Below are 25,080 nucleotides of genomic sequence, written 5' to 3'. Positions count from 1 at the left end.
GCGTAGTCACTGTGGAAGAAGCAGGGCCTTTGCATGCATGTTGAGATTATATAAACCTACATGTGTGCCCTTAACCCTCTCTCAAAGATCAGCTTTTAGGTCTGGTGTGTGCCCAGCCTGGCATCACTGAAAAACACCATGTAAAACTTCAGCTTATCTCCTGGCAGCAGGTTGCAGCAGTGATGTGAAGCTGAGTTTCTGGTGTATACCCCAGAGGGAGGATGGTTAGAGTGGTCTTTGTGTGTGCTGTACTGAACCCCAACAGATCCTCGGGTACACGCAACACCAGCTTGATGCAGGTCAGGAGCTTCTTTAATATGCAAAAAGAATTGTTAGAAGGCAAAGCCCTGCTGCTTTTGTTCTCTGCAGTTGGGGCATAATCAGAGTTTGTCAGCCAGTCCTCTTGACTCCCCACTCGATCTTGAAAGCTTCTCAGTTTGTAATGCTGCTTGGGTCTGCTCTTTGGTGTCTCGGCCTTTTGAGAACATCATCCAGGAGTTTTCTTCACTGATTTGGACAGATGAAATGGCAAAATATGATGGAAGATTCAGTAGATCTTCCTTTTAATCTATAAGAGTGCTCGTGCTGCAGTGTAATCCTTTCCCTTTGCTTGCTCTAACTTGTTTTAATTTGCCCTTTGCCCTCCTATAACTCTTCTTATGAATTCTTATATTCCATAGTTGCACCATGCTTCAAAGAGTGGGTGTGGGGGGGGTTGTATGTGTGTGGCTGGGGTTTTTTTTTTTTTTTTTTTTTTTTTTTTTTTTTTTTTTTTTTTTTTCATTTTTATTTTTTGGTGTGAGTTTGTGTTTTAAGTGCTTCACTTATTTAACTTGCAGATGATCTAAATTTCTTGTTCTAACGAAAATGCTACCTAACTGGAGTATTTTACCTCAGTGTCTGGAGCTGCCATATTCTGGTTTTATTGAGCAGAATGATGAATTTGAGGGCTAACTCTGACTCCTGGTGCTATTCTGACCCTGACTATCCATTGTCCTTGTGCCCTGTGGCCATACTTCGGTCACAGTGTCTGCAGCCTTTCACTGTGGATGACACACAGATATCCTGTCCAGCCTCATACTAACCTCTCAACACAATAAAATGCTATGTGTCTGAATCAGTTGATAACCATCAATGGTTACTGTCCAGTACAAAGTTTGAGAAACAAGGCAGCTTTAATCAGCTACTCAAGCTTTTCTCTCTGATCCCTGCTTTTCCTGCTCACCTCTCTCTTTGAATTTTAATTGCTTCCTCTTATATTTATGGATTTTTTTATATATATAATTTTTATTCAATATTACTGTACAAACTCAGGCAATAAGAGTTCTGGTCACTTGGCTGAGCAGTGTTAGTTCTTAGCTACTGAAATGAGGCAAAAATGCCTTGCTGAAGTCTTGTACTATTTTTCTGGTTTCCCTGAGGTAGGTCTTTGTCTTCAGTTATGTTTACATCTCTTGGGAGTGTGAGGGGGTGCCTTTCCAAATTGTCAGTACTTCATGGCTCTTCAGATCTTTGTTGACATTGTGTTGTCCAGATGGTAATAAGAGAACACAGAAAACACTTGGCCTCCGTTTTAGTTTTAGGAAGCCGAGTGTTTGGGTTATCAATCAATCAATTTACTTTAAGATCACGGACTTCTTGCATCTCATAGAGAAGATGTGTGAATTTTTTTTTTATTTCCTCCTATCTTTCTGTTTATGTTTTCCAGTTCCATGTCAAATGAAGCATTGTGCACAAGCTCAGAGGAAAGAAATGACTGTGTGCAGAGGGACTTTTTCCTGTTTTAAACTGTCTGAATTTTCAAAATAACTAAGCATAACCTAGATACTCTTCTGAAAGTCAGACCATTTTATGCAGGCTTTCATTAAAGAAATTGTTTTCTATGCAAAGAGACCTTTTTTTCAAGAGCCCACTTCAGAATTATTATTTTTTTTCATTAAAAACTTAATTTACATCTCTAGGGAACTCAGTGATATATAATTTTTATATGCATTAAGAGTACTTGGAAATACTTGCAGACTGTAGGATATCCAGATTTGATATTTGTGTGAAGAGGGCTCCACTGTCATTCTGATAATCCTTGATTTATACACAGGCTCTTTTTACATGAACCTGTGGCTGGTGGTAGGAGTCAGGAATTACAGGCATTCCTGCTTTGGGCTGTGCTTGTTTTAAAAGGCACCCTGCTTCTGGCTGAAAAATACTTCTTGCTGCGTTAAATGAATTAACCAAGGGGCAAAACTCAAGGTTTAGCTCAAAAGAAAAGCAATTACAGAATTACAGCTGGGGGGGACAAGATGACTCCAAAGCACAGAACCTATATGTGTGGACAGAAACTTGCCCTCACTTTGTTTTTCATTAATTTGTCTTATTCTCCAAGCCTTACAACTACCTGCATATAGTGGATTTTAACTTGAACAAGAAATTGTGCTGAGTTCAGCAGAACAACGTCTCATTGGAAACACGTGGGCTGCAACTTCACAGGATATGGCTCTTAAAATTGTGCTGCTTGTGTAAACCTCAGGTGTGTAGGTTGTAGTGTGACATGGAGACTGGAATAGCTAGTCCCAGTGGAAATCACCCAGTTTTTCCCATCTCCCACCTGTATACAATCCTTAGTGCTTTTTGAGTATTCTGGTGTGTGTCTGCAAATTACTGATGTGCACTGCTTTCTTCTGTTTAGCATTTATAGCTTTATCTAAAACTGGCTGTGGCCAAAGGGCTGATTGGGGATTGCTGGAAGGGGTAGGATGCTGTGTTAAGTAGAAGAGCAGGCAACATTTTAAGCTTATATATCTGAACTTTTTAAACATGGTGGCATGGTTGCAGTGGTCACTTAGTCCTGGAATTGGTTGGTTTGGTTTTGTGAGGGCAGATGGGGGGTTTTGCTCTTTTATTTTTTTCCCTTCTTCCCAGCTGGCTGAAATGAAGGTTTCTTTAGATTGTGATGTATGTGTTTAGAGTGGTGTTGGAAGGTAACACTGGTCTATATTACTATTTAACGTGAAATACATGTGTAGAACAACTGTGGAGAGATAGAGATACATTCACTTTTTTTTCCCCCTCTCCCGAGGAGTCTCACTAACTTTGGAAGTATAATATTTTGTTCTTTATTATTCTTGAATTTAGTTTCTTAAAATTACTCTTGTGCTTTTTGCATAGCCCTGTAGATTTCAAATACATCCCTTTTTAAAATAATACCACAGACAGTATGCAGAAATATTTTTACTCTCTGCTTCCAGGTGGGATTGAGCTGAGGAGACATGAAATGTTTGTACTGCATCAGGCCTAATAACCAGGACAGGAGTTACTGACTCTGGGACCTCTTCTAGACCAATGCACTCCATCATTCTGGGAACCTGTAATGTTATAGGGATGTGAAAAAAAGATGACCCAACAGATGGATTAATGAAATGAAATTGATTTTTCAGAGTGCTAAAAATCATGGTGTGGTAATTAGAACTCAGGAGCTATAGTGCCTGGGAACCAATCCTGGTAATTGTCGATATCTTTGGTTCAGCCAAAGTTATTTGTTCCCCTGCCCTTCACATTGAGTACATTGGTGTACATTATCATTTTTTCTGTGGGCTTCTGAGGTTTTGCTGTGTTTAGCTGCAGAGTAGTGCTGGGGAAAAAAAAAATCTTCAAAATAGACCTACAGGATTTTTTTCCATTTCAGAAATGGAGGGGGAGTAAGTGTAGGGGCTGTGAAGACTGGTCACTGACTGTTTGGGGGACCTGAAATGACTGTACAGCTCTTCCCCTCCTGACTTGGAGAGGACCAAAGCAATGTCCAGACTGAGCTTTTTTCCTCCTGAAAGAAGTGCAGTCCAGATTTCCGCAAGCTGAGTGGAAAATCTGACGCACAAAGGTTTTCAGCCTCTTTTCTCATTAAAAAAAAAAAAAAAAAAAAGAGGCTAGAGATGTGAACCAAATCACACCTTTCATTGCGATGAGTGAGTTAGATATCTCCGAGCTTCAGCCCTGATCTTAGCCTGAGGGGCATGGGTGGAGCCCTTTATTTCTTGGCGCTCCTTTGTAATGGCACAAGCAGTGCGCCTACATGGGGTATTGTATCAGCTGCCTTCTGAGAAACTGGCAAAGCTGTGCAGTCTTGCAGTCAGCAATATCTTGATTAATAACCATGATAGGAGCACTTCTGTTGAGCTTAAGTGCTTTATTTCCACCTACTGAAAACCTTTGCTAGGAAGGTTTGAAAAACTACGTTGATTTAAATCTTTCGCGATAGATTTTAGGTGTCTAATGATTTGGATAGGCACTGAGCACTCAGGAAAACATTTATCCTACTTCTCTTGACAAAGCTGTTCTCCTGCAGGAATCTGATTCTTTACCTGGTCTAGCACTGAAATATTGCCATAAGCTGCTTGCGGCTACTGCTGCAACTGCTGGCCCTGCTGCATCAGTTGTGGTGCACTGAAGGACAAAGAACAATTAACAAAGTGCCTTGCAAAATCATCTTGCCAACAACCGTGGTAGTTTATTAGTTCCATAGTCTCATATCTCTGGAGAATAAACACCAGTGGTGGTGTTTTGAAAAGCTTTGTGACTAGCTGGACAGTGCTCTTGAGCTGTAGATATCCAGCAGTGAAAAGTAAAACTTTGGTACATGTGCACGATGTGGATGTTCTTTTGGAGGTACTGGGAGAGTTTTGATGGAGTGGAGGCATTTAAGCATTCTGCACCCGAAGATGACAACTTTTTCTCTATTTTCCTAATGTGGAGAAAGTTGCAAAATGTTCTCTGAAAGGCTGGTAACTCAGGGTAGTTAACAGCTGGAGCTGTGTATTTTAGGGGATTTTTGGTGTGGAAGTCCCCTTGAGAACTTTTCTTCATTTGCATTACTTCCCTTGTGCCTTCGTACTGGGGATCACTTTGCAGATCTGTCTCATAACCTTATCAGTTAACATGGTGGTATTAAAAGTGGGCTGTGGCCAAAGAACTGGGTATGGGTTCTTGCTGCAGGGGAGGGTAAGAAGGTTCCAGTTTGGGTTGAGGAATCTTTCCTGGTTTATCAGCTCTGTGGTGCCTGGTGGAGCATTTGCATTGCCCTCTGGTGGCAAGTGCCCTGGAGCGGCTGGGGTCAGGAGGCTTTTCTGCCGTACCTTATCCAAGGAGTTTGTTAGGGAGAATTATCCTCCCAAGAGCAGAACCCTGAATAAAGGATTCTTAGATTTTCAGTCTGTTTTTCATTCATCAGCCTCTCTGGTGAAACCATGACTTTTCTGATTGAGAAGTATGAGTTAGCATAAAAATCTGAAAGTGAAGCTAATGGGATGTAGGAAGTGAAACTGAAACGGTGTTCTGAAGTGGTCCAAGGTCTAATTGTTGTTCTCTTAATTATTTGCAGTTAAGCTTGCGTGAAGGTTTTTTTTTAAAGCCTCAGCAACGTTAAGAGTTTCAGAAACGTGATGGAGGGAGCAAATGGAGAACAAAGGCACCGAAAATTAGATAATCTGTTCTTTCAGCTTCGCATGCATTTCTCTCCACCAAGTAGCATTTTTCTTCTGCCAGGAATCAGCAAAATAGATCCTGCAGTTGTTTACAACAACCCCTCAACAAAACATGCGAAAGTGTGAAACTCTGAGCCTCCAACCTGGCAAGAATTAATTTCTGAACTAAATTCTGTTGTGTTTCGTGTCTTAAAAGGTGAGGTGAGGCTGAGTGTGTGAGCTGACACACACCCTGCAGACCCCTCCTGGAGGGTGATGCCCTGCAGATGCGTCCCAAGCCGAGGGGGTTTATTGCTGCTGAAGCTGCTGCGCGGGTGAATTCCTGCGTGTGCCTTCCCCGGGCCTGCTGCCCCTCTAATTGTTGTGTTGTCAGAAGGCGTGTGCCTCTGAAAGCCTTATCTGATTCCTCCAAAAGCCTTGCAAGCAATTCAGATGTTGACCCCTTGAGCGCAAACAAGCCGCCCGCCTTGGGGCATAGCTGCGAGACAGGGAGGTTCAGCGCTCTTGTGTGCAGACCCGGCTGGCTTTGTCACCAGGGATGGAGCACCTGCCTGGGGAGGGGAACAAGGGGCCAGGGAAGGTGAAAGGCTGGTGGGAGTTGCGGGGGGGGGGAGGGGGGAGAGGAGAGAAGGGGAGTTCAACAGCTGCTTGTGTCAGCACGGGGATAAGTGCAAGGAGATTAATAGTTATTTAAAGAGCACATGGGGACATGGCATTCGGCTGTGGCATGCAAGTGTATAAATGTGATAGAATGGCTGCTCCGCTGGTAACATTTAGACCAGATGGTCTCTGGACTGAAAGGAATGAAAAGGATCTTTGATTCTCTTAGGGATAACTTAAATTTTAATAGGGCACTTTTTTTTTTTTCTTTTCTTTTTTTTTTAATTGACTTCCAGGCAGCACCTTCAGTATTTCCAGACTGTGCTGTCTTGTTAACTCCAACTGCCCGTTCGGCCGTCTTTCTCCATCATCTTAAATAGCCTGGGATTAGGGGGAACAGTTTTTAAGTGAAAGCTGAAACACTATTGTTTTGCTGTCTGTATGTCTGAGCTGCTTTAGGAGGCTGTTTTCATCACAGCCGTCTTTTCATCATTCTTCTGGTTAGGGAGTGTGTCTGATGCTAATCTCCATGAGAAATGAAACAACTGAGTGATATTTCTGCACTTTGAGAAGTCTTCAGCTCACATTAGCGTATTCTGGGGTGGGAGGGCAGGGAGGTTTGTTTTTTGATTAAATACAGAATTACTGAGCAGGAAAAAAGACTGTTCCTGGTGGAGTACACCAGATTTCTGGCTCTTTCCATACAGAAATTAGCCTCAAGGGCAAACATGTACCAAACGTCCCTTAAATAGGTCTTGCTTGGCTGAATAGCCTGCAGGAGATGAGACATAACTGTCATGGGTATTGCCAAAGCTGCAATCTGCTTTTGGAGAACAACAACCAGTCTGGATTGCTTTCTCCTGTGTCAGCTGTTTAACATGCTTGGAGTCCAGTTGCTGATACTTGTTTGCCCATATAACAAGGGTTAGATGGCAAGGTATCTGTAGCATGCCCGTTGTTTTGGATGGGGAAACTGAGGCAGGGAGGGCAAATGACTAACCCCAGGCAACACAGAGACTCACTGGTTCACCCAGGATTAGGACTCAATATGTAATTGCTTTTATTACTCTGCTGCCTGAAGGCCTCAGACAAAACGGAGGCCCATTAAGCAGAGTGCTTTTTACATAGCAAGGAGCAATCCTTGCCCTGCAGACCTTGCTGCCTGAAGTAGGCTGAGGGTGGAGGGGGAGGTGAGGTGGCTTGCCCAAGGACACAGTCTGTCACTGGCAGAGCAAGGGAGGGAACCAGCAGTCTCTGTCTTCTCTCTGCAGACCATCACGGCTCCTAAAATCAAGTCCCCTGTGTTACCCACTAGATCTTCTCCTTCCCACCACAGCTTGTATTAGGAAGCTGATCATCTCTGGAATGTCTGACGTACCTCACTGGCCCAAAAGTTCAACTTTTAATTAAAGCCGCATAAAATATCAGCCTTTTCCAGTGAAACAGAGACAGAAACTTAGGAAGGATATCGAGGTCCTGGAGCAGGTCCAAAGGAGGGCAACCAGGCTGGTGAAGGGACTTGACACAGACCCTATGAGGAGAGGCTGAGGGAGCTGGGGTGTTCAGCCTGAAGAAGGGGCGGCTCAGGGGAGACCTCATCACTCTCTACAACTACCTGAAAGGAGGGTGTAGTCAGGTGGACGTTGGTCTCTTTTCCCAGACGACTTTCAACAAGACAAGAGGGCATGGTCTTAAGTTGTGCCAGGGGAAGTTTAGGTTAGATATTAGAAAGAATTTCTTTACGGAGAGGGTGATCAGGCATTGGAATGGGCTGCCCAGGGAAGTAGTGGATTCTCCGTCCCTGGAGATATTTAAAAAGAGACTGGATGTGGCACTCAGTGCCATAGTCTAGCAACTGCAACAGTGGTTCAAGGGTTGGACTCGATGATCTCTGAGGTCCCTTCCAACCCAGCCAATTCTATGATTCTATGAAACCTAAAAAGCAGCTCTATTTCGTGGCTCTGATTTCTCTACCTCCTCCTGTTGCAGAAGGACAGCTGAAAGTATCAAGTGCTTGGGTGTAGGGAGGGTCCGTCATCCTTGCAAAGGGACTGGTCTGTTTTCCTCCATGGCTGAAATGACTGGAGAAACTGGGAGCTAATTGGCTTGTCCAAGGTCTCTAGGAAGCTCGGCAGATAGCTTGTGCCATTCCTTTTCAGGTTCTTGGAAGAAAAATGTGCTTGAAGCTTCAATAGGGAAGGGGCCAGCACCAGGCAAGTTTTTTGCTATGGGTCTTGCTGTTGGTGCTCTGACTTGAGGCTTTTTTGCTTGGTTGATAAGAGGTGTCTGGAAAAGGAGCAGCTGTTGGAAAGAGGGAAGTCTGGAGCAGACTGGCTGAAGTGCTGAGAGATATACCTGAGCTTGATGGCTCTGGATGGGATTAAAGATGTAGGATATGGAAGAGTATTAAGTGCCTGGACCCTTGAACACAGGCAAAAGCCTGAGTCCCTTCTTTCATGTCATCTGCTGACTGCAGATCCAGGTGTGTGTATTGCTGCATGTTCCTGGGTGATCCCAGACCTGCCCCTTAGATATGCAGAAGGATGGGATCAACTACACCTGGATGAACCCCATGTATCATTCACTTGCTTCCCTGTCTCTATAGCCAATGCTGGGTTCTTTGGAGGAACAGAAGATTTGTAACTCTCTTCCCAGAACACTTTCCCAGCTTACAGCTGTTTGTGGTATGGAATTTTAAGATCAGTTATGATGGATTGGATGGGTTTTTCTCCAGCAGAAATTATCTTGTGCCTTTTTGAACACCCATAGGCTTTTAGTATTGGCAGCATTTTGTGGCAAAACCCTTCATATTTTTTTGTGGGCTTTGCGAAGAAACACTGTGCGTGTGTTTAAACTGAAATCCTGCTCAATATGTTCTCTTGTCCCCCAATTTCTCTATTAAGAGAGCATGAAAATTAATTTTCTATTTGCTTTTTTTCCATATAGCTTAGGAATTTATCCACTTCTGTCGTGCTGTGTTCTACTTCTTTCCTTGTTATCTCCTTTTGAGGCTGTTGTTCTACTGTGTGGCTGTGAGAAGCTTTACTTGTTTCTGCTTCAGGCCCCCATGTAGAACACGGTATATCCTTTGCAAATCTCCCTCCTCTTGGTATCACCCATGTTTGGTGCTTCTGAAACATTTCTGTGTGTCTCTTTGTCTCTAGCCACAGTACACAAACCTGGGGCTCCTGAACAGCATGGACCAGCAGATCCAGAATGGTTCCTCCTCCACCAGCCCCTACAACACGGAGCACGCGCAGAACAGCGTCACGGCCCCCTCGCCTTATGCCCAGCCCAGCTCTACTTTCGATGCCCTCTCGCCCTCTCCAGCCATCCCTTCCAACACAGACTACCCAGGACCTCACAGCTTTGATGTATCATTTCAGCAGTCCAGCACAGCGAAGTCAGCAACGTGGACGGTAAGGATGCAGCATTGCTTTGCTCCTTTTCTGGCTTTGGTCCTGTTGCTAGTGGTGACATTATTCATATGATGCATATCCAGGCTTGTGAAAGAGTGGAGTGACCTGTGTCCTCTTCAGTGCTTGACATGTCACGCAGAAGGGAGAGATTTATCTTGGCTGCTCTGAGAGGGTGTGGTGGGAATTTAACCCTCAATAATATCACTAAATCCCAGGTGAATAAAACATCTTGCAAAAAGGTCGTCGTCTAAAGACTGCATGTGATGAAACAGTGGCTCTCCATGTGGGTCTTACATGTGTGCTGGAGTAAAACATGGGATGGACATGAGCATGGCTTTAGCACTGCACTTTCTTTTCTTCAGCATCCATGGGTTTGGCCTTGCCCTCAGGATGGAGGTGGTGCTCCCTGCTCCAGCCCACAAAGCACGGGGCTTTCTCTTTCTCCATGTCCTTTCCCTTTTGCAGCTGATGTGGGAACTCCAGTGTTTCCAGCTCAGGTCAGCCCTGCAGTATTAGGGTTGTCTGCCTATTTATGTTTTGGGGTTTTTTTTGTAACTCTCTGCTCTTGTGGTCAGAATAAACTCTTCCTTATTATTTAAAAAAAAAAAAAAAAAAAGAAAAAAAAAGGAAAAAAAGGTACGGAGCTTCAACCTTGAAGTTCCGATCTTCAGTTTGAGAGGACTGTTGAATCTGTAGAAGCTTTGTAGCCCAGTGCACAGCTGGAGCTGTACCTCCTGTTGTGCTTTAGGGCTCTAGAGTAGAGATATTAGAGATATTTGCAGTAGAGAATGTTACTGTCTTAAAGATGTTAAAGATATTCAATATTTGCTTTCCTCTCCTTCAGACACTTGAATGTGTGTCCTTCAGACACTTTCCTCACCTCACACTACTTGAATGAAAGCAGGGACTTCTTTCTTTTTGTTTTTTAAAGCATTTTATTTTTTTTTACCAAAAGCTAGGAGTATTAAAATGGGGTGGGTTTTATTTCTTCATTAATCTGAGGAACTACTTCAGTCCCAAATTTATTTAAATCCAAATTTAAATACAATCTAGCAGGAATTGCAACTAACAAACTCCCAGCCACTTCTGCCAGCAAAGCAGAGGAGTCTATGTACTCCTGTGGAAAAATATTCCAGATTATTAAATCAATGGAATCAATCCTTATTTGACAAGCCTTTTCCAGTAAAATTTGTCAAAAACTGGTAACAATAACTTTGTTCAGGAAATGTAATTTCAGTTGTAAAATGATAGGTCTACTCAAGACCAAATTTTTCAATTGTTTATGCATAAAAGGGTGAAGGATTTTTAAGTGAGCTTGAAATTCCACCCTTTCCTTACCTGCCTTGGGAGCAATGCCCTGCTACCATAGTTCATGCTTGTTTCTATCTGCAGGTTTCCCCCTTACACAACACACAGTATTTATTTTCACTTCCCCTGAGTTAAGGAAATCATTGGTCAATTCTACTTTCTATTTCTCAGAACAAGAAAATGCTGCCCTTGGATTTTTCCTGACTGCTCTGGAGAGGGTCCTTTGAAGGAGATATGAAGAGAGGTGTTCTTTTGATACAGATAGTACAAAGAATTCTCTAATACAGCTGCCGGGAACTAGAGCTTTTGATGCTGTCCTTTCAACTATAAAAAGTGGTCTTTTGAAATGAGGTTTGAACTATGTAATAGGCTGTTCTAGCAGAGCTGAAGATGAGTGAGCTACTTGTGAGCTTTAAGTGAACACCTGAAATGTTTCACTGTAGTGATACTGGCTTTCTGGGGTAGAAGTGGAGGCTGTATTTCAATGTAGATTTGGGTAGTAGTCAAAGATTAGATGACATTCTGGCTTTATAACAGTCAGTAAAATCACCTCTTGGTGACAGTCACCAAATGTGTGCAGCCTGGGGGTAGGCATGTTTAGCTTCCTTTCCTTTTCTTTTGTCCTGACGTGAACCACACACGTGGACTGATGAAGATGTGCTCCCTGTCCATGTTACAGTTTGTCTAGGGATAAATCCATGTATCTCTACTGAAGGAATGGGGTCCCAAACAGCTCTCAGACCAGGGAGGAGCAAGTATGGTCCAGATGTCCTTACTCTGAGCCAAGTGACCTAGATCTAGCTGCTCATGCAGGAGCTGGCAGGGCTTTGTGTTCACAGTGAATGATGACAGTCTTGTGGTGGTGGCTGGGGACCGTCAATCAATACGCCTTCCCCAGCGGAGCATCTTCCCATCTTCGGAGCTCTGCCCTTCTGCTAATTAATCCACCAACTCAGTTCACATGGGCTCTTGAGTGGTTGGTAATATGCATTCAACAGCTTTATCAGAGGGGGTGGGTGGGGAAGGACAGGAAGGCTCCCTCTCCTGCTGCCGTCCTGAGAAATGTGGAAACATGCGTGAAATGTTGATGAAAGAGGGAGCGATTGCCCCATCCTCTCAGCAAGAGCAAGTTCTCGGAGCTGCTCATCCCCCCTCCATGTGACTTCATATGCTTTGATTAATGCCTGTCATCTTTTTTTTTTTTTTTTTAATGATGGATTAGAAACTTACCCAACTGGAAGAGTTTCTTCCACTGCAGTGACCTATTAAAAGTTTAATTACTAGATGGCCCCACCCTAATTAAGAGTCCAAAACTTGAAAGCCTTGTTTCTTAGTTCTTTTCTTCCCCTCTTGCTGTTCCCCAGGGCAACAGTATTAAGTAAGGAAATCCATTGTATTGCACTTTCTCCTGTTTGGGAGTGGGTAAGCCAGGCTGACCCACCTGCCCTGCTCAAAGGCTCAGTGGTGACAGGCAGGGTATCTGCTGTCCAGGCTGACAGCATGCTTCACTGGAGCTCCTTCAAGCTTGTTCTATGCTGAGTCATGTCAGATTAGGTCATGGGAGTGAAGGCTGTAGGCTTGGTAAAAGGACTGGACTATTTCTTTAAAAAGCAAAAGCTGCTTTGATGCAAGGATTAGACATGTGAAGATGCTTCAGATTTCTTTGTCGCTTTGTATGCTTAACTCCCAGTCTGTGTGTTTTGGAGGAAGTAATCTGAAATAATGTGTAGAATCCTCAGGTTACTACTGCTGGAGGTGGGAGAGAGATTAATGGCTTACCTAAATGCTATGTTTCTGAGAACAGCCCTAGAATCGTACTTTTCATAGAACCTGAAGTTCCCTAGAGTCTTTCTATGGGGCAGGCCCTGGGACGGTGGGCACCTTTTGCCAAATGAGCAGGTTTTGTATAGAATAGATTGAGTGAGAGAGGACTGTAACATCTGGATTACTTATCTGATCAGGTTTTTGATGGGCTCTTGATTAAAGGTGATAAAAAGAGGGGGGGAAAAACCCCCAAAAATCTGGCCAAAACTGCGGAGAGAAACACAAGTGAGAACTAGGTGAGAGGGTGATTTTTGTAGGTATGAGCAATTCACTTTGAAAATATTACAGATTTTCTCTCTGAAGTCTTTCATGACTCTAAGTAGGAATTCCAGTAAAACGTGCTGTCTAATCAGGTTAGCTCTTCATTTGTATGCAACGTTGAACTAAATTAATGATGACAAATTGAGATTGGATTGCAGAGGACTTTATAAGCATCCTCGATTATTTTTTTAATTAATGACCTGAGAACACAAGTAAGAATATAAGCAGGTTAATCAGTCTTTTCAGAAGGAAAATTTTTAACAATTGAAACTGAACTGAAGTGTTTAGGAACAGAAGCCTCAGTAGTCTGAATTGAACAAAGTTTCTCACATATGTGCTCGTGAACCATGCTCATGCTCCAGAACCAAGCATCACTTATTGTGGGATGTTTCCTTTGCAAGAACTCCCATATTCCCATGCCATGTGGTATCTCCTCTCATTTCTTCAGCAGAAGAAAACAAGGCATTTCAAAAGCATGTCACCTCAGTTTTTTTTCCTTTGTAGAAGTAAGTTGTGTGCCCATCTTCCCCACCCACTCTTGAGTGCAAATAAATAAATAAACAACTGCACTGGATTTTACCCCTTAAAAGGATTTGGCAATCACCTGTCACTAGCAGAACCTGTTACATGGGGAAGAGCATGATTGCAGTAGGAAAGTAAAAATTAAAATTGTATGTCAAGGTAAGTAGAAGTTAACATTACTGCCAAACATGAGCTATCAAAAAAATGAATCAGATCCACCCATCCCCATAAGCAAGATACCACTTTATAAGTCATGAGACTCCTTTTAAAGAAAACAGGCTGTTCTTACTGTCCCCCAGGTTTTTGAGCCTTTAGGGTGGGTACATCTACCAAATCTTTCAAAGACTTGGTTATTTTGTTTTTTTTTTAATCATGAAGTTTAAGCTAAAAGAGACCAAAATGGCTTTAAGTTTTTAAAATGAAAACTGAAATTTGCAAATTTTCAGTTCTGCTGAAGACAGACAACCAGCTCTGCAAGACTTACATAACTCGGATGTTGGCAGTAGCTGAGTTTAGCATTTAATTCTTATGCCCTGCAGTAGGCTAGAGCTGAGCTGTGTTGGTCCTTGCAGAACTTTGTTATGAAACATGGAGCTCTGCAAAGCTGCAGTTCGTGATCCAGTTGGGCCCACTGGTTTTCCTGTTTTCTGTAAACTCAGTTGTACCTACAGCTAAAAGAAAATGTTCAGATTTCAGACTTCCTTGCTAGCAAAGCTATCATCCTGTGCAGCATGTGTGAGAGAAAGTTAATGGATTGTGCTGGCTTGGGTTAGTGTATTTGGGAAAGCTGTGTTTTAAGGAAGGTGGAAGGAATGCACCTAAATTAGCCCACATGATCAATAATAGGTTTCCATGGTTGAGAGTACAGATTCCTTGGCCGAGCTTTCTCAGTCTCTTTATGTCAGATTGATTCATTCTGGTTTTATTTTAAATGTACTCTGTGTCTTGAACTACCTGATAAAATTGGGAAACTTTTTTCCCAGTCTCTATAAAGTGAATTGGAAGATGTGCACAAGTATAGTAAAGCAGCGAGAGGGCAATTAGATGTGCACATTGCCTTGACTCAACAGTCCCTAATTATGTGTTCAGTGTTCTCCTAAATCATCTGTTCAAGTAGCTCAGTGTTTCAGTAACACTGGTAATGTCCAGTATTGTCCTAGATGCTGATTATTACTCTACATCATCCATGATTTTTTTTAAAGGCAGATGACTTTCTCAGTGAACACACACGTGAGGCTGTGCAACATATTTATGTGGAAAGTTCTTTGGTGGTGTGTTGCTTGGTGCAATTGGAGCTTTCCCATTTTACCTTTTAATACTATTTTTTAAAGCTGCTGGGAGGTTTTTCTCCTTGTCCTCAGAGGCTCCTAGTCAACAATGGTGTAAGCTTTAGCTGTCTGCACGGGGCAGCTGAGAGACTCATTTGTGAAGAGGCTCTGCAGACTTTGCCAAGCACTGAAATGGGTCACCTGCTGACTGCTCTCCTGTTTTTTTTCACAGCCCAGCCAGTTAATTTTGCTGGCAATAAGCCCCCCTTGTTACAGCAGGAGCGAGGAAGGAAAATGATGCCTGTGATCCAAAGGGACAGAAACAATCTGGAAGAAGTCATTGGAGGAGGAGATGGGGTTGCAGCCTTCAGATGCACTCAGTGGAGGCTGGGAGAGCTGATGCAATGGTGTGAGCTTAGGGCTTGGCTCTTCCTTGATCTCAGCGGAGCAGGAGCATGTCCATATTTGGGCATTTGTCTCGGGGTGAGAAATGGTAAGAATTGGCTTCCTCAAGCTCTCTGCAGCCGTGTCTGCCTGAAAGAGGCTGTTGCCAGTGGGCTCTGCCTCTTGGCATAGAGGAGGCAGGGTGGGTGATGATAGCCACCATTGTTCCGTGCATGGAGAGGTTGTGATTATGCTTTCTTGCTGGAAGAGGTTGTGAAGTGCGTTGCCTTTGGTGTGATGTTACCAAGGCATAATGCTAAGGTTGTTGAAGCATATGCAGCTTGTCCTAGGTCATCTACCTGGAAAGAGAGGAGCCAGGCTTGTTGTCTTTGAAGGAGGTGCCTTTCTCACGGCAGGGAGGTGTTTTCAAGCTAGTGAAGCTGGGAAGAACCAGTTCACCTGTGAGAACCAGCCAGGAGGGGCCTGCTGGCTTCTGTTTGGGTTTTTATGCTTGAGTAAAAGGAGATCTAAGTGCATCAGGTTCCCATTAGAATGTGATTGTGCTTTTTCTCCCTAGTCTCTTTGTCATGTGTATTTTGTTTTTATTAGCAGTTATCTTCTGTTACTCCTAACAAGCAGCTATACAGATTTTTGCAGTGGTTTCCAGAAAATGTCTTGTGATGTGAGTCATCCAGTTTTTTTTGTTTCCTTTTTGAATCGCTGGTTGGTTTAGAAATCCCACCCAGGCAATATAGCCTGCCTGTAAGAACTGCTGTCCTTGTAGAAAGAAGTTTTGCTACATGGTCTCTATGAGACCAGTGCCCTTCACGATGACCAGCCCTGCTGTAAGGAACAGCCTGAGCCCCACACAGCTAGTGATGCCTGGGGAGGATGAGAAGGCAAGTAATTTGCTGATTATACCAGTTGGTATCTGCCAGCCCTGTGGAAACACAAAATTTTGGTCTCCTGCCTTACGGTGGTGTATTCTCTGCTCTTCAAACGTCACACACACAGTCAGTGTGGGGCACCCAGCACACTCAGCCTGCAGGGAGAAAGTGCACTTCATGTAGCATGAGTGTTTTTCAACTAGAATTTAGCTGCCTGGTTCACTGTGTTTGTGGCTGGTTCCCTCCCAGTATTACAGGAGCTCCTTATGAGGTTCCCAGGATCTGCAAGTGAAGAACACTAAGACGTTAGAATCAGATATACTAGAAAGTCATGAGGCGTTGTGTCCTCCACAGGGGCAGAAGATCCCTCTACTGTTTTGCACAAGCACTTTCTAGCTTTACTGGCATTGTGCTGTTTTTTGTTCTTTTTCTCCTCCAGAATGATTTCTCTTAGGGTTTCAGTTACTTTTGAAAAAAAATTCAGAAGAACAGAATTAAGTGCAAGAAACTTTTTCTGGTTCTTAATGAGAATCTTTCTGTGTGTATGTGGAGAGGAAAAAGTGTTAATTAAACAGAGTTTTCATCAATGCAACTTGCTCAAAAAAGCCCCACCTACTTTCATGAGAAAGGAATAAAAAGAATCATAATCCTGGATTAGGTATCTTTCACTACACTTATATAAAAACAACACCGTGTGAAAAGGGGGAAAATATATATGTACATACACACACACCAAACATACCAATGTGCCTCCAGCAGTATTACCAAAGGAATTAACTTTACAAGAGACAGCCACAGCCTGGAAAGAAGCCATTTTTCTAATAAAAGCTGAATGAGACTTGTGGTTTCTGAGAAGTATGAGAAGGAAGGGTTAAAAAAACATTTACAGATAAGAGTAGCTGATGTTAGGAGATGAGTGAACATCTTGAAGTAGGGGAGAGTCACTATTTAAATCACTTTTTTTTTTTTCCCCTCCTGTTAGTTAAAAATTGGCTTCTCCTAAGAACAACATGTAGGATTAATGTAGTACTTTAAATCTTCAAAGTGCACAAACACTACTTCCCTAATCAGCAAACACCTTTGCTTGGTAGGCAAATCAGGAGTATAGTCGCCATTTTCGAGGAGGTAAACCAAAGCACTAGAAGTGTCAAAATTTCCAAACTAGCAGTTTCTTGGAGTGGTTGATTTTGGTGTTGTTTTTGTTGTTGTTTGGTGTTTGGTTTTTTTTTGGGGGGGGGGGGGGGGCAGGGGGGGTTTTTTTTTTTTTTTAAATACCTTTTTTTTTTTTTTTTTTTTTGTGTGTGTGTGTGTGTGGTGTTTAGCATGGGGACTGCTTGAGGCTGTCTTGAGAAAGCTGCTGAGCTCTCCTGGATTTCCCAAGTGCTAAGCATGCAAAGTAGCCCCGCAGAGCTCAAACGAGGCATCGGCCAAGTTGCCTCTTTACCTTTCCAGAGGTCACAGCAAGCTGGGCCAGAAGGGAGGCAACTTGCTCTAGGGCAGGGAGGGTTTCCTAAAAAGCTGCCAGTTTCCCCCATACCATTGAGCTGTTTAACTTAAACTACATCAGCTGAGCAACGATAGATGTTTCAACCCCACAAAAAAAATTTGTTTAAAAAAAATATATACTTGTGTGACTGTTTAAGTTAGTTTTGGGTCAATGTTTTCAGGTAGGCTGGTGCAAGAGGTGCTGCTTACCTTGCAGACAAAGTCTGCCCTTGGGTATGATCATTCCTTTCTTTAAGTCTGTTGAAATATCTGTTGTCAAAGGTCTTATTTCCCTGAAAACTTGATGCAGAACAAGCAGCAGTTTGGCACTGCTGGAGCAAGCAGGATTTTGTGTGTTGAATTGATAGTGTTCTGTGTGCTGAGGGTTCAGGTCCCAGTGCTTGGCAGGCCCTATGCTATGAAGAAATGTCCTACTTTGCTTTAAAAAAAAATTAAAAAAAAAATGTCCTGAGTAGTGATGGCTTCAGTGTAAAAAGAGCATGAACTTTATTATGCAATGGAAATCTTTTCATGAGGCTTTGCTGTGTGCAGGTGTGTCAGATTTGTTATTGTAAACACAATAGGATAGTTACCCAAATAAGAGCTTAGATCCTCTTGCAAATAGACCTGAGTATTGATACAAACTTTATCATTTCCAGCTGTTAAAGATAACACTGGAGCTAAACTCTGTGGAGCCACAGGAAGAGAGTGCTATTTCTACCTCATTTATTCATATGGATTCTATGAGAGGTTTGGGGTTTTAAGAGCTAAAAAAAGGAGCGCTTTTTGATCTGCTGACACGTTAGCTGCTGAAATTCAGCTACATTCAGCTTTACAGAAAGCTGAAAAATGCACAAGAGGAAACATAGGAAAGCAGCACTTGAAGGCTGGCCTGTCTTTCCTGAACAAATGAGACAGGACTTTGGTGTAAATTTTCTGGCTCTGTTGTTTTCCCCATTACTTGTGATGGTCATGGTGCCCGACAGTGCCCTCCCCTGAAAGTAGCAGGGAAGGGAGTGTCCCTGCAGGGGCTGCTGCTCGGGGCTCACCTTACTGTCTGTGGTGGCCCTGGGGAGCACCAGGCTTCCCCCCATGGGTGATGGGCCTGGAGATGCCCTGCTAGGGAGCAGCATTGACCAGCAGCAGATTTGGCTCCGAGTCCATCCCCAGAGCTGCTTCTGCACTGGGATTTAGATGTAATCTGGGAAAGGCTGTGCAAGTCATTCCCTCTGCCTCTGTTCTTCCTCTTCTCCCCTCCCCATATACCCACCCTCAAACCTGAGACTGTGTCACCATGATCCCTCATTGTAAAGCACTTATACACCCCATGTGAAATGCCTTGGGGGAGAGCTGGGGACTGCTGCTTGCTGTGCACCCCATATCACTAGTCCTAGCTTTCAGGCCTCTTATTTAGATTTATTTACAGGACACTGAAGACTCTTTACAAAATAACTTTTGAAGGAACCTAAGTGTATCTCCAGGCTAAAGCTTGAAACTGCCTGTGATTGGATTATTGCTTCCCCTGCCTTGAGATCTTGAGCTTTACCAGTGCCAGGCCCACCAGCTATGAAAAATTACTGATTCAGAGGCAGTTTGAGGGCTGTGGGTGAGGGAAAGCCTCTTGCTGTTCCGTAGCCAGAGCACAATGCTGCATCAGCACTGCTACATTCGCTGCAGTGCCGATCCCCTGCAAACTCACTCTGCTGTGTGTTGGGGCTTATTAGGTCAACTCCTTGAGCTGTGGCTGGGAGCTGACTTGCTCCTGACCTTGCAACGGGGGAGTGGAATGAGCCCAGGTTTGCTATCAAACCTGCACGCAGAGCTTCTGGGACACCCTCCTTGAAATACAGGGCTGGAAGGGGTTCCTGTGGGGAAGGGGTGGAAATGGAGATGCTGGGCTTCGTGCCCAGCCTGGAGGGTGTTCGCAGGGCAGGCAGCACACCCGCTCCCTTTGTGTTTGAGTGTCAGCATCACCATGGGTGGGAGAAAAAGTCTTCCAGTGAGATATTTGCCAGGTGGCTAAGCGCTGGGTGACACCTGTTCATTAATCAGTGAGGTGGTGGCTGGTTTTGCGATGAGTTCCTTGTCTCCTATCTCTTCTGTTGCAAACATTGCTCATACTTAGTCACTTATTATTTTTTTTGACCCATCCTTGGTGGGTTCTTGTAGGTGTATGAGGAAAGGGACCTTGACAGAAGACAGTCTGTGCATTTCTAGATATCCTGCTAAAATCTTTTGCAGGACTGGCACCCATAAAGGAAGTGGTGAGGTCCCTAGGAAACCTTCAGAAGGGTCATCATCGTCATGAGTTCTGTAAAGTTAGACAAAGCGGCATAGTGATTGTTTTGCAACAGTTTCTCTAAGGAATTAATACATTTAACCTTTATTCAGCATCCCTTCTGTGCACTGACTGTTCAGTTATTTTTGCCAGTTTTCTTTTGCCTTTTCCAGAGGGCTATGGAAGTTGGAGTCTTTCTGGGTTTCTTTTTCAGCAGACTGATCTGCACACAATAGAAGTGGGGAGACCCAGGTTGCTCTGGTGCTGGTGGCATTCAAAGGCAGCCCTGAGGCACAGGCTCTGGCCTATGATAAGAGCAGCTCCATGGATAAGCCAGGTTCCAGGTAGAGTTTGCAGGGACGTGTGCTGGAAGAAAACCGTTTCATGCTGCATGTCTGATGTTGCAAGTAGAAAAGTTCTCTGATGTTGTTAGTCACCCTGCTGATGGCAATCTGTGTGATGGGGATTTTTTTTTTCAATACTCTAATATTCTGATGTGTGTTTTGCAGCTTATTTCAGAGGAGCTTCCTAAACACAGGACTCGTGGGCTCTTTCTCTTAAGTCAGGTGGCTTGGAAGCATTTTAAGGGTTGATAAAGCACGTGGCCAAGACTGACTCTGTTGGTTAGTAATTGGGAATGACTAACCTGTAACCACTTCCTTGTCCCCTATTCAGGTCTGAGCTGTTGCCAACCACCCCATTTGCCACTGAAAGTAAAACTCTTGGGGTGCACCTTTCCCTGGACCCCTAGCATCATGCTGCATTTTCAGTGTGACCCCAGCATGACCTGCTGGCTGGGAAAGTCAGCAGTTCCCTTGCTCCTAGGAGAAGCAGGGCTGAGCATGCAGGAGCTCCAGCTCCATACAGTGTGCTGTCTTCAGACTGCCTGGCATGGCTTGGCAAGGGTGTAACAGTTCGCTCAGCTTTTTTTTATTATCGTTTTTTTTCCACTGGCCATACCAATATGATTACACCTTCGAGGGATCATCTGCCCCTAAAGCTTAATTAAGGAGCTCTTGTCTGACTCGTCACTGACTCACCTGCCACTGTATGAGCTCATGTCTGACTTGTGTTAGGAAGATAGTGAAATATGTCAGGCTTTTCTGAAATATAGCAGTTTTTTTGTTTTATTGCATCCCTGATATTACTGTTGGCTGCTGCAGAGGTGAACAGAAAGATGAGTGCCCCAACTTGGTTACATTTATCTAAACTTAGTCACTTACCTCTTTGAGCCTTGAAAAACCAGATGGGGTTTTGCTTGCACAGCTGTAGGTATGTTAGAGTTAATAATAAAATAAAAAAAATTAAAAATTAAATAACCTTTGAGTTTTGGCTTCAGGCAAAGTAGGTGAAATGATGTGTTTTGGAGATGAATGCTCTTGCAGGAGGCAAGATGTAGCTTGCAGGAGAACATCTGCAACCAATCCATTCTGTATGAGATGGGGCCAAGACTTGTTTGTATCTCAGTACCTGTTCAAACATGTTGTAGCATAGCAAAAAGAGGTTTTGAATGCATTGAGGAAGGGTGGGTAAGAAGGAAAAGAGACATCAAGCTGAATGTTTGCTTAATAGCTTTGATTTCTTCATTAAACTTTTAAGCACTTTAATAATTTGATTAGCTGCTTTCAGATCACTGCAGAATTTTTTTTTCCTTAAAAGAAAATAGAAGAAAGCCCTACTCATTTAGTGCTGCAAAATGAGCTTGCTTTCTGGCCTGGAGCAAATCTGTTAACCGCTTGCTACCTTTGCGTACCCACCCTGAGGACTGTCGGTGGAAGGATGTTCTGTAACACATTGATCAAAGAGTGCAGAGATTCAGTTACCAGGCTGACTGCCTGGACACCCGAATGCAGTTTCCTAGTCAAGTGCTCCCTACCAGCTACTGTCATCCTCTTTGTTCTATAAGAACTGAACATTGTAGATGGAACATCTAGCAACTGCAGTTGGGAGAGCTCGTTTCCCTGCCTTTAACTGTGTACTTGAAATGCCTCTTTCTCAAGGCCTGTGGCAGCAAAGAACAGTTATATGACTCAGGGAGAAGCTAAAGTGTTGAGGTTGGTAATAGAGGTTCTCATATTGAGGGTCTCGTATCACCATACTGATGGTTTGATTGTTTTCATCATCATTCTGAGCTCTGCAGTTCTCTTTTTTTTTTTTTTTTTTTTTTTTAAGCCACCCCTCTGCACGTACAATGAATGTGAATTTTGAACATGCAGGCTGTGTGTGACTGGGATCTGTTGTCAGTGGTATGTAGCAAGTGTTGCTCAGATCTTTTTCCTTGTCTTATGGACTGGATTCCTTGCTGAGGGGAACTGATACACTCCGAATAAGGTTGAGAATGTGGTCACAGTACCTCTAAAATTCTACCAGAGAAAAGGAGCATGCATTCAAAGTTCTCTGTTGAGTGCATCTACATGGATGGGGTTGTAATTCCATCTGGGTGGTATCTTGCCGGTACATGAAAGCAGCTAGCTACATTTTTTTGTTGCTGTTGTTTTAATTTTTTTCTGTTGCCTTGCACTAAATCCTGCTGTGACATTGATAAAAGTGCTTGCTTAAACAAGGCAGCCCTGGTCATGCTCTAAAGTTCTTCAAGGCCCCAACGCACAAGCGAATTAAGGAACTACAGGATGCAGAAATGCCTGCCCTTTGCCTTTTGATGTAGACAGGGCTCTTCCAGTGTGCATTTGCTCATCAGAGTGAGGTTGCTCTTCCTCAGGTGTTTGCATGCCTTTGTCAAGTGACTCTTAGTGCTGTTGTTCACCTGTGTTCCCTGGCTGGCTACCAGGAAGGCCTCCTACAGCTTGTCCGTGCTCAGCAGGTGGACACCCATGCCAGGGATAGCCCCAGGCCCCATGCCACAGTGCTCGAGCTTGCCAGGCTGCTCCTAGAAAGAGAACTGCTGTGTCTGCGTGGTGCTGCAGCAATGGGTCAGGTTTGTTAGCTCTGGGACATTGGCAACTTCAGCAGAGCAGTCTGGGGTCTGTGCAGAGATGGCCTGGCTGTGTCTGAAACCCTTTCTCATGCATGCCATGTGCTGGTTGCTTTTGCCTTGTCCTCCAAGGAACATCCTGATCTAGAGAGGCAGTCAGGGCTGCCTTCAGCTGCAGATTGTACTTCCTTCACCAGGGCTTCAGGCAAGAGGGCAGTCCTCTTGTCTTTCCATGAGTTTGCTGTGCTGGGGTGTGTGAAAAGCTCCATGTGTAATTCAAGTTGCATAAATGGGTCTCTGTCCTGATGTTCTGGTGACTCATGTCCTCCTCCTTTTATGCCTTCAGAGCTATGTCGCTGTGACAGCTCTTGGAGCAGGAGCAGAGCTCATCTCTGGAGAAGTCTTCTTTTGGAGAGAGCTACCAAAATGTTTGGCTGTCTGGGGATTTGTCTACTTGCTTTGAATCTGCCATCCCAAAGTGATCAAGAAGGGTAGCCAAAGCAACGTGGTGTGGGTGACACTCTTACTCAAACATTGGCTTCTCTATCCAGTTTATGCCTCTCAGTGCAAACACTGTCTTGTCCCAAGATTCCTCCAGTCTCCCCTGTACCACATACTGAAACCTCTGGTCACCCTTTCTCTGAAATGTGCAATGTAACGATGCCTCCCAGACTGCTACTGTGATGTGAAAGTGGATCCTTCTTGCTTTTCCAAGTACTTTTCTAGGAGCTTGCTCTGGAGAAGCAGGACACGGAGAACCATGCATCAGCCTGTGTGGGAATGGGATGGGGGTGTTGGTTTGTTTTGGTTTTTTCCCCTTGGCTACATGAGAAGCTAAAACCTGTAACCTACAGGAGTTGGAAGCTCCATGCAGAAAATTAGCTTAGGTTGGTAGAAGGGTTGAGATCGCATTTTTCTTGGCTAATTAAAGGATTAAAGGTGCAGAGATTTAGTGTGAACTGTCAGTGTGCTACAGAAGAGAGCCTTTGATGGTTGAATCCAACTTGAGATTAAACAAATTGCATTTAAATAAGAAATATGTGGCAACAGTTACAGTCTAGCTGGGCCTCTATCCTTTGCCGTTCTTCAGGGTCAGGTAGCTGGTGGCTAGGGATTGTTCTCCCTCATCAGCTTGCTTCTTCCCAACTGTCTCCCTCTGGATTGTTTCAATCTGTTCCCTCCATGCTTTGTAGAACTGGGCTTCTTTCCTTTCATCCTGTGCTTTGTGCAGTGGAGTCTGGGATGCTGCCATACATGATGGTGAATCTCACTGCCTATCATAACAGTAGTGGGGCTGCATCTCTGTGGTGTATTTTGTCATATCTCTAATCCTGTTTAGGGGTGTGTTGTAGTCTTGGATTTTTTTTTGCATTCTGGCAACTTATGCGACTGGAAAGCTGAATATTGTTTCCCTTGGACTCCTTTCTGTTGCCCAGTTGTGAAGCTTGTGGATACAAGAATGTCTTTTGAGTTACCTTGATAGTTTAACGGTGTCTGCCTTCACATAGCGGTGACTGATAAAATCCCAAAGGGATGGTTAGCTGTCAGTGATCTGCTTCTGCAGGTTCCGAGTCAGCTTGCTTTGCTGCAAAGTGGTTGCCTTCAACAGGCTACACTTGCAAATTACTTGGCAGTGTTGGTCCCAACCCTTCCCCCGGGTTCTTGTTTGGATAGTATTAAATTCAGAGCTGCAAAGGAGCTGTTTTGAAGTCTTACTCTGATGATAGCATTTGCAATGCTGCAAGCACGTGAGATTCATGCCAGCTATCTGAGGACAGAGCTTGCTTTCTTGCAAGAGTAGGAATTCTTCTGCATACCATTGTGCAGGGCAGCAGCACGTTCTGTTCATGGAGGCTTTGTGCCTTCCTCTGATGCATCATGTATGAGCTGTAAGGAAAACAGGAGCACAGACAAGTGTGAGCCAATAACAATTCTGATGTTGTAACTCTTGTCTTGTTTTGTTTAATTTTGTTTTATTTCTTTTTAGGGAGGAGGGTTCTTGCCTCTGATTACCTTCAACCCATGTAAGATTGTGAGGAGTTTTTTGTTGGCCTCTTTTGTTGGGAAGATGGAGGAAATCGGGAAATTCAAACTGGTGAAAAATCTGTTGAGATTCCAAAATTGCTCAAAAACATGGCATTACTTACTAATTGGGTGTGGTTAGTTGGGAAATATGACTTTAAAATGATGTTTCCCAAGGGACTATACCTATTCTCATTGTTATCCAGTAACAAAGACAGCTTTTTATTTGGGAAAGCATTCTTGCTTTCACTGGGATAGATCTTTTCACAAAGCATCTGTGACTTGGTCTTCAAAGCTTGGAGTTTGCAAATGGAGTGGTTCAGAGGTAGCAAGGTCTGCATGGAGATGGCTGTTTTGTGTTTCTCTTGGAAAGCCATCTTCAGATTACAGTCATGTGGATTTGCATCTAAATCCACATT

The 25,080-nt window shown here is 43.7% G+C and overlaps 1 protein-coding gene across 1 annotated transcript in view; it reads left to right on the top strand.

The window, feature by feature from the left end:
- Positions 1-25,080, top strand: part of TP63 (tumor protein p63) — a 100,310-nt gene that overhangs the window by 42,385 nt on the left and 32,845 nt on the right. Inside the window, exon 4 of the mRNA XM_008493322.2 lies at positions 9,236-9,490. Within this exon, the coding sequence (XP_008491544.1) occupies positions 9,236-9,490 (255 nt within the window). The remainder of the gene's footprint in view (positions 1-9,235; positions 9,491-25,080) is intronic.

This window comes from Calypte anna, chromosome 9 (genome assembly GCF_003957555.1).
Source record: "Calypte anna isolate BGI_N300 chromosome 9, bCalAnn1_v1.p, whole genome shotgun sequence".
NCBI classification, from domain to species: Eukaryota; Metazoa; Chordata; class Aves; order Apodiformes; family Trochilidae; genus Calypte; species Calypte anna.
This window is presented reverse-complemented; position numbering and strand designations above follow the sequence as displayed.